We start from the raw sequence: 13,243 nt of genomic DNA on the forward strand, positions 1-13,243 counted from the left end.
CATCCTGCGTTTGTTTTGGTTGTTGGCAGTTGTTGTATGCTTGTACCTGTCAGCTGTTTGAGAGGAATATTAAGCAGGGAAAGTTGATGGGCTGCAGAATATTCCAAGTGAAAGCGGATCTTAAAAGTTAACCCTCTCTTTTTCCCCTCTTCCTCCCTCCCTCCCTCTCTCTCTCTCTCTCCAGGTATTCAAGCTGAAGGCGGTCCAGCTAGCCGAGAAGCTGCTTCCTGCCTTTAACACCCCCACAGGAATCCCTTGGGCCATGGTCAACCTTAAGAGGTCGGTAACACTGCCACTGAAAACTGCCTCCTTCATCCAGCAGCTAAGCTGAGATAAATATAAAGTGAGATGTGCCACTCAAAATCACTGACAGCTGACCGAGCAGCCTGGAACAAACTCTGGTGTCACTTGATTGACAGATTGATCCTTGCACAAATGCTGTGTCAATTTTAGCTTTTCAATCTTTACTCTTTCTTCCTAAAGATTTTTCAATAGAGTGAAAATGTCTCACGATGTAGTATCAAAATTTAAACCTGCAATAATTGATCTTTTTGGCCACTTGGGGGCAGTGAAAACTAGCTGTGAATCTTAAATACACTTGAAAGTTGTAGTACCTTTGTTTGTACATAATGCAAAACATTTCAATACTGTATGTCTGCCTCACAAATGGTTGGTACTCAAAGCCCCTTAACAAATACATTCTTCATCTCACTATACTTCCCATTTATACTCCTCTGTCGTTTGATTTTAAAATTGGTCTTAAAGAGAAATTCATCCTTTATGATCTTGAACTCATGTTTGCTAGCTTACATGTTTACCAGCTTGCTCTACTAGCTTCTTCTTCCCTGCCTTTGCTGGCACATCGCTGCGTTTCTTGGTGCATTACAGCCACCTGCAGATCAGTGGAATAGTGTGAAACCATTGGCAGGACTGTGAATCATGTGCACGAGACAATCTAAATGGGGACCCACTCTTAGAAAAACGGCTTCATAGCGTTACTAGAGATTGAAAACTCCACAGGGTGCCTTTAACTGCTTTATGTAGAACTTTTCAAAGCCTTCTTATGTGGTTATATGTTGTAGAATAGCTGTGAGGGTCTTTAATTGAGCCCTCACCCTTAAAACTGTAAGTTTTAAAGTTGATGTAAACTCAACTCCTGAAAAAGTGATGAACAGTTTTAGACCTTACTGTAACTCCAACAATAGCAACACAGTGATGAAGACTACCCTGGCTTTTACACTTTAACACTCACAGTCACAGTAGAGATCCACGGCGTTCACAGTTCAAATTCTTCATTTTATGAAAATTTATGAAAAGTCGAGGCTTTTAATGTTGTTCAAGGTCATGTTTGAGTCCTGTATTAATTTTTAGAGGTCTTCAAACTGCAGTCATTTCAGATAGTCCTGCCCACACATCCGCAGTCTACCCACACAGGTGTTTTCAACCTTTGTTGCCTGATTAGACCTCTTCACAGGACTGTGTGGGCATGTACAAACTGTGCTGTAAGGGCCGGGCAACATACACCTTCATCATTCTTATTATTACATCATTTGGTGACCTAGTGTTGTTCCCGATGTTGCTGCACTCAAAAGCTACCTGGAAATGAGTCTAATCGGTTTGAATACCTGAAGATACCTGTGTGTGTGTGTGTGTGTGTGTGTGTGTGTGTGTGTGTGTGTGCGCGCTTTGAGTCTTCAGGGTAGTTTTTGGAACCTGTGTGAACAGAAAAGAAGTGTTAAATTCCATTTTTAGAAACCTGCAGTTGGTAACAGTGGTCTGCTTTCCGGTTGGAGGTGTAACATTTCCATCCCTTTCTGTTCCTCTCAGTGGTGTCTACTGCCTTTCTGTTTTTTTTTGTCATTTCATTTTACCTGTGAAGAGAGTGGGATAGTGTGTGTGTGTGTGTGTGTGTGTGTGTGTGTGTGTGTGTGTGTGTGTGTGTGTGTGTGTGTGTGTGTGTGATCAGTGCCCTTTTGAATGCGCTGGCAGGTTGTTAAGGATGTGTGTATCCTCCTTTTCTCGAGGTAATTCTAATTCGTTTGAGAGCGGACACTTTATAGTTTGTCTTAATCTCCCACTCGACAAACACACACATACGCAAATGCCCGCAGGAATAATTGTACACACAGGAAAATGGAAAACACACACACACACACACACGTATGACACATCTCTCTCTTTTCTCTCTGACAAACGAGGTGCCTCACACACATGCTTCCTCCCAACACACGTACGACCTATTAAATGTTGCACGCACTCACGTAAGATTGAAGCAGTTCGGGACGCCTCCTGTGTCACATATGGTCATGTGTGAATGTTATTTAGCCCGCTGTGACCGAGACAAACTCCTCAACAGGTAGTGAACCTGTTGCACAGGCTGCAATCAATCCAACTCCATCACTGCTGCGTTTCGCTAGATTGAAAAATAAAGATGGAGGAGTTCAACTTGGTAAAAGTGAACCAGCATCTTACATTTGGAGAGAGTTACTATACTAGAGCAGCTATCGACCAACTATGACATGTAAGTCATTGTTCAAACGGTATTATTTACAGAGAGGAATTATTCTATACATTATTTACCAGACACAAATGAGTTGTAATCGCCAAGGTGACTTCATTTGATCTTTTTACTTCATTTTACATTTGTCTCCATTTTTGATGCAAGGAGCTCATATTTGGGGATTTATTATATTTATTTTTAGCATTATGACCCAGTCAAAATTATTATTCAAACTTAGTCATTCATTTCAGTTTGCAAGAGTTGAAGTTCCAGTGGCCGAAGAGTTTTTGACTACAGGGTCTCACTGCCTGCGTCACAGCCAACGTATGTGTTGAGTCATCCGTCTATATCAAAAAGCCTGTTGGCCCGCTCAGATACATTATGGTCATTTAGTTCTGTGGGCCAGTTAAAACCTTTATTACTTACCACTTAACGTTATATTGAATGTATAGAATTGTAATCTTTGTTTCTTTGTCCACCCAACTCTCTTTCCCTCTCTTTTCTTTTCTCCGTTTTTACTCCATCACATCAATCTCTCACCTTCTCTTCTCTTTCCTCTTGTCTTCAACACTCTTCACCTCTCCTCACCCCTCCCTCCTCTTCCTCCTCCTCCTCTTCCAGTGGTGTTGGTCGTAACTGGGGTTGGGCGTCGGCGGGCAGCAGCATCCTTGCTGAGTTTGGGACTCTACACATGGAGTTTGTTCACCTCACCTACCTGACCGGGAACCCTGCCTACTACCAGAAGGTACAACACTAACGTTACATTGTCTCTTTGTGTGTGTGTCATGTTTGGGAATGCTTACATTTGCACAGTCGCATGTCTGCAGGTTTTCTTTGCTCTGCTTGGATTAAAACCTCCACTGTGTCTGCTGTTGATCGCAGGTGATGCACATCCGGAAGCTGCTAGCCAAGATGGACAGACCCAACGGGCTCTACCCGAACTACCTGAATCCCCGCACGGGCCGCTGGGGCCAACGTAAGTGCACCTTTTGGTTTAGGTTGACGAAAGCAGAAAACCGCAGGGTTTGCTTCTTTATTCTGCGGCCACTGTGGCATCAAATCCTTAACATTAAAGTGTTGACAAAAGCCCATATAAGTGCTTGGTTGTTACCTAAAAAAAGGAAAGGAAAGATGTGTCATACGTACCTTTTTTAAATATTTTAACTTAAAAGGAAAAGAAATGTTTCAGTTGTTGTGAATGCATTTTTGTTTTCAACGTTTCATTTAAAGAATATACCTGGATCACTGATTTACAAGCAGCCGACCGGGAGAAGTGTCAAAATGTTCTTGTGAGCTTCAGGTGGTCGTGTACGTGAAGTGCTATGAAGAGAAACAGGAGAAATCAACACTAAGTGAAGGAGAAAGGAGCAGAATGGATCTTCTTTAATGAGAACAAATTGAAGCAAGTAGAGGAAGATGGAAGAGGGGGGACACAGTATTCCCGGTATATTGATTACATTTTGGCGCTCTGCCCAGGGAAATTAACAGCTTACTGAGTGAAGTTAGACGTGCACTGACACACCATTCTTGCTCTGAAACCTGTCGTTTCCTGTTAAAGTGATTTTTGACAAAACTATAATTAAAGCTGGTGAGATGCCACGTGTGTTGGTTAGCTGCACCTACAATAATTAAACATTTCACCCAGTTGACAAATAGCATAAACAACCAGTGTAATAGTTGTCAGATTGAGGAAGTACCAACGATAACTGAAAACAGAGGTGGAATAAAGAGATGGAAAAGACAGAACAAACTATACAAACGTGTGAAAACCAGTCGAGTCATTATGTTTTCAGACTTTTTGTTAAAAGGTGGGTTCACCTTTTTTGCTAAGTCTCACGTGCTCATGTTCATGCTGTCTGTGAAAAGATTCCTTTCTAGCATTTTTTGAACATAAGTGATGGGGGACAAAGTCAACAGTCCTCGTTCTGTGCAAAAAATTCATTTTAAAGTTTATCTGAAGTTAATACGGGGCTGTAGCAGTCTGAGTTACAGCAGTTACGTTGGAAGTAACGCTGAAACAAGTATTTGATCAATTGATCAGCAGATCAACAGAAAGTTAATCACCAACTTTTTTGGTAACTGATTCATTGTTTACGTCGTTTTTCAAGCAAAAATGCCAAATATTCTCTGTTTGGAACTCTTCCGATTTTAGGATTTTCTGCTTTTTTTCTGTTTTATATCACTGTGCATTGAAAGTATTTGAGTTTTGGACTGTTGGTTGGACAAAAAAAAGAAGAAGACGTCACCTTGAACTCTGGTAAACTATGACATTTTATAGACCAAAAGACGAATGAATCAGCAGAATAATCAAAAAAGATGACTACAGACAGGCATGTGAGTATTATATTAAGTGATTAGTAATTGAATTCTAAATACAGATTTTGAATACAGTAGGATCTTAAAACGCTGGATATTGGCCTGCTTACATGGCTGATAGATTTTCTTTTCCACACTTTTGCTGAGTTTGGTCTAACCCACAGCATGGTGTCAGTTCTTCGATTCATCTTCCAAACATTTATTCACAATAAACTACATTTATACATGCAGTCTGAATGTTTGTACTTTTCCCCCAACATTACTTGGGGATATTTCAAGTTATCATCCAAGCATTCTCAAGGGAATATTAAATATTCCTTTTTGTTTATTTTTCACCATTTCAGCAGGTTTTGAACCTGAGGAGGCGTTTAACAGAGACTGAGAGGCTGGATGACGGATCTATAGAGGATCCTGGTTTGTTATCTTTGCGTTCCAACAGCATATTAAAACATTGTGGATATTAAAATATTCCTTTTAGTGTGCACACTTCTCTTAGAAGTAATTATTTTTAAATGAGCGCTGTAATTTTTGCCCCTTGGTCACATATGAGTCTCTGCTTGGATTTGCTCTTCAGTTCAGTGAAAGGAAATGAAAAGATGAAATCTGTTTGAAATTGAATATATTGTGTTGTTTTCATTTGTCCAGGGGAATGAGTTGCTACCTAATAGAGTGCCTTATTAAGTCTATTCAATTTCACAACACTCCCAAGTAAATGGGATATAGGCAATACACATACATAGACTATGCATTGTGAAGATGATACCACTCTTCAAGCAAAATACAGAGTTTTTAACATCTACTGTGGTCTAGCAAGATGAGATCTCTGTTGTATTTGTTTTTACTCGTCAACAGAACAAATGCAGAGCACTCAGGGATGGATGGATAAATGGAGGGGCTCATTAATGGATGGATAGGTGGATTGGCAGTCAGACTGATGTACTTGTAAGTGCACAGAGTTTGGGCCAAAAGCAGGGAAAAATAAATGGACGGAAGATGGAGGGAGGGCGGCTTGATTGATGGATGGATGAGTACATTAACAGACGGATGGTTAGCTGGCGAGCTGCATGACTGGGCAGGTGTTGTTTGTTTCTCTGTATGAGTGTAAGTCAGGGATTGACTCTTTCTTTTGTGTATATGTTTGAGTCATAAAAATACATTGTGCATCAGCGCGAGCTTGTCAGTGTGGGTCTGCGTGAACAGCATCCTCGTGCACATTCATCACCACCTTACATATTTATTGATCTACTTCTATGTTACTGTGTGGTCTGGTCTTGAGCCTGGACACATTAATTAGCTGCCGGTCCACCTTGTTAACCAGAAAAGCAGCACTGGTTTAATTAAAGCCCATAGCTACTCCAAAACCAACCTGACCTGCTGTAGTGCCCCCGGAGCACTGCATGAAAAGATACAGTTAGAAGGAGGGAGGGAGGTGAGAGGAATGTGATTAATGTGAAAGGCTCAAAGCAAAAAATGCCCTTGAACGTTGATAAAGTCTTGCAGAATAACAAATGATGAAGCAAAGGCGCCACTGATGATTAGAAAACCTTCCTTTTTACCACGTTCCCAGTTTGTTCATCGAGCTATGAGTAATCACGTGCAGTCATGTGACTACGTAGATTATTTGTGGGTGCCCGTGGCTGGACGACTCTTTGCAGTGCAAAAATTGTAGCTGTTATCAAAAAGCAGCCTGATGCCGCCTGAGGCAGGGGGAGAAAATGTTGCCGCTACATTAGCAGCAGAAGAAAGTGTAGAATCACCACAAACGGCTGCATCAACAATCAAGAATAGATCAATAATTAATAGAAAAAAACAGTAGTTGATGTGCTTGTCACCTTCTTTAAGGGTTCAACAGTCCTTATGTGATGTTGGTTAAGTACCATTAATGATTGAAGACATCTGTCTCTTTACAACATTCAGCATTTGGGAGTACCCATTGTGCTGTAAAGTTTTTATTCCACTCAGAAAGTGGAAGTTAACTAAGTTAACCTAGCTTGCAAACTTTAGCACAGATTCCCTCTAAATGTTACTTTTTGTTGAGACATTGGCAGGTCCCACACAGTGTGGGGGTTGGGTTCTGTCCACATCATGAATATGTGCCTCCAGTGGGTCCAGTTGTGGTGACGGCAAATGACCGGACTGTCAAAACTCGCAGCATCGGGTAGTCCTGTAACCTCGTCCCTCTCGTACGTGTCCCGCAGGGAGTGTTCAAGTCACAGATGGAGCTAAGCAACGGTTACCAACATCAGCCTCCCAGCAGGTTAACCGACTGTTTGGGCATTGGAATTGAAGTTATATCACAAACTATTTTGAGGTACCTATCATGGAAGAAAAATAAATGAAATTCAAGTTTCTTCTTTTTGGTAATGACTATTTTGACCAGAATAGAGCTGGAGATGTGGTAAGAGGAAAGACTTCAGTCCTAGAAAGACAAATATCACTGTATCACTTGTCTTGTTGAACATGTTTTTTAATCAGCAATACACACGTCACTTAAGCAACAACAGAGATCCTCCACAGTCGCTGCTCACGGCGCTGTCGTGATATCAAGATTATCATTCACACATTCAGGAAGGCAGAAAATTACACTATATTAAAAGTCTCTAAGATAAATACGCACTGTATGAAACATGATTTTGGTTAACATTAATGTTATTTATATATTTCGAATCCCCTTAAACTGTTGCAAAGTCAAACAGGGACACGCCACATCCATTTAAATTACAGGACCATTTAGACTGAGCTTTCAGGACTGAGGAAAGGCAGCACGGCTGTCTCCCGCTAGATTTATGTGCGCTATCTGGGCACAAGATTAACACAAACCACCAGCCAGAACCTGTCTGCGGCCGCAGTGTTCTTCTACAGTTTCAGCTGCTGCGGCAAGTAAGCAACCATATTTGGAGGTTTAGTTATCTTCTAATTTGGTTTTTGAAAATTTGAAATCGAGGGTGCATTTGTTCACCCAGGCACCCAGGAAATACATAGTCTTTCACCCTCGTTACGATGTGTGTGGGTGTACATGAGAGAGCGTTTGGATGATGTACGTTTGTATTGTGAGTAGTTGTAAGGTTTGAGTGGGAAATATATGTGAATGTGTGCTGCCTGCGTGTGAGACAATGTGTGAAGTATTTGAAGGGGGGGGGGAGCATGTGTCGAGAGTGTGTGCAAGGGTGTGTGTGTCCCTTATTTGCGGAGTGTAGGTGTGTAGACGGTAATTAAGCCCGACTAATAAGGAATGAGGCCGTGCTCCTCTTTCTTAATGAGATCCTGCTGTGACTGACAGCCTTATTACCACACACTCCAGTCTTTCTGTCTTACTATAACACTGCGCAGCCTACACACACATACACATACACCACCCACTCCCTCTTTTTAACCTACTCACCGACACTCGCCTTTGCTCACATATATACACACACACACACACACACACTCACACATGACAGTCCGTCAAACACTCCTTTCTTCATCACTAGATTTCCATATAGCAAAATGAATTATTACTGAAACAGAAATAACATTTTTTTTTTACAGTTTCAACTTTGTTCATGTACAGCTTGCTAAACTTGAGTTCCTTCTGTCTCCCGACAGCAGGTGTTAGGCACAAACATACTGTACAGCAGAAAAGCCTTCAGACTTCGCCTTAAAGAGTTATTACATCTGCCAGTTGATTCACAACAACCACACTTGTCGCCAGTTTTGTGGCAACTTTTCTGTTTCCATTTGTCTGGCTCTGGCACAGGAAAGTTATATCCCCATTCTTAATCCTGTCTACAAAGGTTTGATTGGCTCAGTTGTTTCCAAACAGAACCTCAATGAGCACAACACCAGACCTCCAAATCACTGGAAAAACTGGTATTAATTCTTTCTTTTCTCAACAAAAGTTTGAATCAGTTGTTGATTACAGTGGAAAGTACGTTCTGTTATTGGCTGTTTATTAAAATTAATTTAAAAACATAAACTGTCCATTATGCACCTTCCAACTAGATTTTGACAGCTGCACAACTGTTGTCAGTCAGAATAACTAGTGTGCTGCATGAACTTTGTCTAGAAAGTGGACTCTAAAACATGCCTGACCTTTGCTGTTGTGTCCCTCACTGGGTCTGGTACTGCATAGAAATGAATTGTCGCACTCCATAACATGCACAGACGTTATTAGCATTACCTCAGCAGCTTGTGCCCTTGACCTGTGTTTTAGATCGGAGTGTGTTTGAAGCTTTGTGAAGACATCCTCCTTGTGTACATGCGTCGTCTTTGAAGCCGCCTCCTCGGCAGACCCTGCCTTTGACTGACAGGCGCTCCCTGCATGACCCTGATCCTTTGATTGGCAGAAAAATAATGGTGAAGAGTTGGGGGAATGTGTGTGTGGGAGGATGCTATCTTGAAAGAGTGTGGGAGGTGATTGTGAAACAGGGAAAAGTAGAAAGATAAGGGAAAAATGTAAAAAAGATCAGACAAAACTTGAATGAGAACTTCCTGTTCCAATTTGTATTTTGATCTGCGTTGCCTTGTTATTTTCCTCTTTACATTCATAAACAGTCTTGTATGAAGGGGCTGGTGTTATTTGTGTTGTGTCCCCTGTGATACATCAGCGTCCGTGTTTGAAACAAGTGGTTTTGCTTTCATGTGCCATGGCTTCAGATTTTCCACATATTTTATTGTAAAAATCAAGCAAGGTCTCAGTCAGTCAAAGGAGATCAGCAAAGATAAGAGAGAGAGAGATAGCAAAACAATGCAAGATGAGCACAGCAAGAAAGTTATAGGAGCTTCTAAACTTGACGAGAGTCTGTTTATTTACAGGCTTAAATGTAAAAGCACCCCTGACAAAAGCTTGTGGACAGTGTGACAGCAAGCGGGACATTCGTAGGAAAATGTCACGTGGCATAACTTTGAGTGAATATGTATATTGGAGTACAGGGTGTACGTTGCATGCACACACTGGACTCTCTGTGCTTGCATTGACGTTTTTAAAGGTCTGGACAACTATGACTATTTGTAAAAGATGATATTATCATAGTAATACGATCATAATAATTAAAACAAAGTCAACCACTTGCACTAATTGTTTGTGACATTTTGCAAGTTTGTCACACTGGTTCAAATATTCACAAAACACATGAAGAAGAAACAAAAGACACAAACTCAAACTCATAAGACGAGTCTTGGAAAAGAACATACAACCATCCGTCACCATCGTGTGAAATAGTGAACAGCTGGTGAATTTGGGGATTTCTAAGTGTCGCGTTGACAAAAAAGGTTTTGACTTGATCTGTATGTCAAGGTCTTTATGGTTCAAACTATCGTTCAATTGGCTGTGTTACGGTGAAATAATTCCTACTGTATTATAGGGGATTTGCTGTCACTCTACTAATAATGAATTATTCTGTGCATGAACACAAAGCTATTGACTTCCAATCCAAATCCAAAGAGAGAGGATCTCTGTCCTCTCCAAAACTCTCCTCCAGCAAGAGAGCTTCACCACCGCAAAATAAGCAGACCTTTTAAACTTTTGTACATCTCTCATCTAGAGTATCTAGTTATTTTCCAAAGTTTGTCCAACCAAGTTTACTATGTTATCAGCCAAATCAACATTTTGAACATAAATATATAAATATAACTTCCACACACACACAAAAAAAATGAGCTGCAGTTGGCCGGCTCAGGGCTGGTGATAATTCCCCACTCTGCCAGGAATGGACATTAACCACAGCAGAATGACATTCAGCACAGTGCTCCCATCCATTCATTTTCTGCTGCTTATCTGGGTCCGTTCGCAGTGGCAGCAGGCTAAATAAAGTAGCTCAGATGTCTTTCTTTCCAACCACATACTGCAGCTTTATCCTGGGTTCACGTGTTAGAATGGAATGTGAAATCCATCCAGCGTTTGTTTTCTGGGTTAGCTCTCGGATCTCTGCCTGGAAAACCTCCGTATGGAAAGGGTCCAAGAGGCATCCTAGTGCTAGATGGCCGAACCACCTCAAATGGCTCCATACTAAGTAGTATACCAATGGTTCTACACATTCTGTATCTGTTTGAGATTTCTGAGCTCCGATCCATTTAACTCTGCTTACAAGAGTGAAGAGCTGTTCCACTGTTCTGCTACCAGGTCTGAATCCTAACTGCTCCTCCTGAATGTGAAACCTAGTAGAAGCTTTCCCTTTTGTGTGTTTACTCTAAAGCAAAGGAAATTCGACAAAATGCTGTGATTTGTGTACTAGTATAGATATAGTATAGTATGGATTATCAGATGGGAGCTCCATGAACACATGTTCTTTGTCAGTCAAGGTGCAATGCTTTTAAATATTTTCCTTTTAGCTTACAGTTTCAAAAAATACCCACATGGCACTTCCAGTACTTCACCAACAAGTATGTTTAATTTGAGGTGGAGCAGAGCCACCAGAAGAGGGCTGGTGACCTGCCAGAGGCTGGCAGAGAGCAGTAACACTCAGACAATGAATGCAAAATATCCCAGCATTTATCTAGGTCTGGTGGACATTTTCCACCCAGGACTGAATAGTGTGTTGTAGTTGGAGTAGGGGAAATATTAAAATAACATTCTTTATGCTCTGTTGAAGAAAACATGTCGTTTCATACACATGCATCATTAACTGCTAAATAAAAGCACCCCAGAGAAAGTCTGTGTCATTGTGAGTGCGTTAGTGCTGCTGATGCTGCATGACCACCAGCTTGTTTTGTAATGGATCTCATAAAACATGTGAAAAGCATCTATTGCCGCAAAAATGCCAGTGCTGTGAGTCCTAAAAACCTTTGAATACCAGACACACAAAAGTAAATCATTCAATTCACCAAACTGACTTATTTACAAACCTTAGAACAACAGCTTCAAAAGGATTTCAGCTCATTTATTGATTCATTTCAAATGTCCAAATGTGAGGAAATCGGTGTTAATCAGTGGCGAGCCGTCTCTGTGTGCTTCTTTTAAAGGACTTGCATACACTAGTGCTCAGTCACTAGATGTGTAAATACACAAAATCACTCACCCACATGTGCATTCACAGACATGAACACACTCTGCCCTCAGTAATGTCTCCAAGGTTGTTTGTGACGTTTGCGCTCTCTCTGTGACAAAGGCTGAATAATCCATTGCTTTTTCATCTATCTCGTTCCCCCGTCTTTGCGTATCTCTCCACTTACCTACGGGCATGTTAATCACATACTGAAAGGAATCTCTTTAGATGAGACACAAAGCAGCTGCTCAGATATCGAATATGATTACATGGAGCTGAGGAGATAGTCATACATAGAGGATGAGGAATATTCCAGTTTCAGCCAGTGATGTCGGCGCTAAATAAACTTCTTTTCATCCAAGATGGCCTCCTTAACTAGACCTTCGAGATCATAATGCTGCGAGAGGAGCTCCAAAGGAAAGACTGAAATGTCCTCTGGAATATTATCACCCATCTACTTAATTTGTTCAGTTCAAAGTAACTCTGAATACCTGCACAGCCAAGAAAAAGTTAGTTTTACTATTGCAAATGATTTCTCTGTCATTCACAAAGCCAAGTTAACAGAAGATCAAATTATAAAGTAGATTCAATTCTATTTCAATCATTATCTTGGATTCATACAGTGATAATGTTGTACTCTGGCAAGTCTTAGATGCACAAATGTCTTTTATTTGCTAATATTGTGAATGATATTTGACAGGTCAGTGAAAGTGCCACTGGAAATTAGATTAAGTGGGCTCAAAACTCCCTCTGGAGAAAATAAGTTATATGTCCGGTCAGAATGAGTGCTGGCTGCGACCCATCCTCTCTGTGTGGTGTCCTGCAAATTAGGACAGCCATGAAAGCTGTGTAAACTTTCATGGGGACGACTGGGGACATTTGAAATGTGAGCACATCAGGGAAAGGGTAAACAAAACAGGAAATCAAAGGGAACTTGCTGCCAATGTATTGTGGATGTACAAAAGAAAAACCACCCAGGGCTTCCATAGATGCTTTTGATGCCATATGTTGCGCTCTGCCAAGACTTTGAGGCAAAGTCAAAAACTGAATCATTTCTTTTTGGCTTTCTTGTTTTGTCCGTCCTCGCTGTTTTTCCTCTTTCTCATGCTCTGTCGCACTCTGTCCCTTCGCGTCCCTCCACTCTGCTGTTTTTAACTCCTCTTTTTTTCCCTCCCTCTCTCGCAGATCACACCTCAGTTGGAGGACTAGGGGACAGTTTTTACGAGTATCTGCTGAAGGCATGGCTCATGTCAGACAAGACTGATACAGAAGCCCGCAAGACCTATGATGACGCCATCGAGGTACACTGCAATCAGAGACATGTCTGCATATGTTATATACGGTTATTTCCACAGATGCAAGCTGCTGACCAGTTAAACAAAAATCAATTTCTTATTTTATCACTTTCTTCACACAGTAAGTAAATTGATGTCCTCCGTTAGAAGATAACATTTGCAGCCAT

At 41.1% G+C, this 13,243-nt stretch overlaps 1 protein-coding gene across 1 annotated transcript in view; it reads left to right on the forward strand.

Annotated features, from left to right (window-relative positions):
* The window catches only part of man1a2 (mannosidase, alpha, class 1A, member 2), a 103,085-nt gene that overhangs the window by 79,122 nt on the left and 10,720 nt on the right, over nt 1-13,243 (forward strand). Inside the window, exons 6-9 of the mRNA XM_070914705.1 lie at nt 185-279; nt 3,122-3,245; nt 3,383-3,476; nt 12,967-13,082. Coding sequence (XP_070770806.1) covers nt 185-279; nt 3,122-3,245; nt 3,383-3,476; nt 12,967-13,082 — 429 coding nt within the window. The remainder of the gene's footprint in view (nt 1-184; nt 280-3,121; nt 3,246-3,382; nt 3,477-12,966; nt 13,083-13,243) is intronic.

The sequence above is a fragment of the Enoplosus armatus genome, chromosome 11 (assembly GCF_043641665.1).
Source record: "Enoplosus armatus isolate fEnoArm2 chromosome 11, fEnoArm2.hap1, whole genome shotgun sequence".
Classification (NCBI taxonomy): Eukaryota; Metazoa; Chordata; class Actinopteri; order Centrarchiformes; family Enoplosidae; genus Enoplosus; species Enoplosus armatus.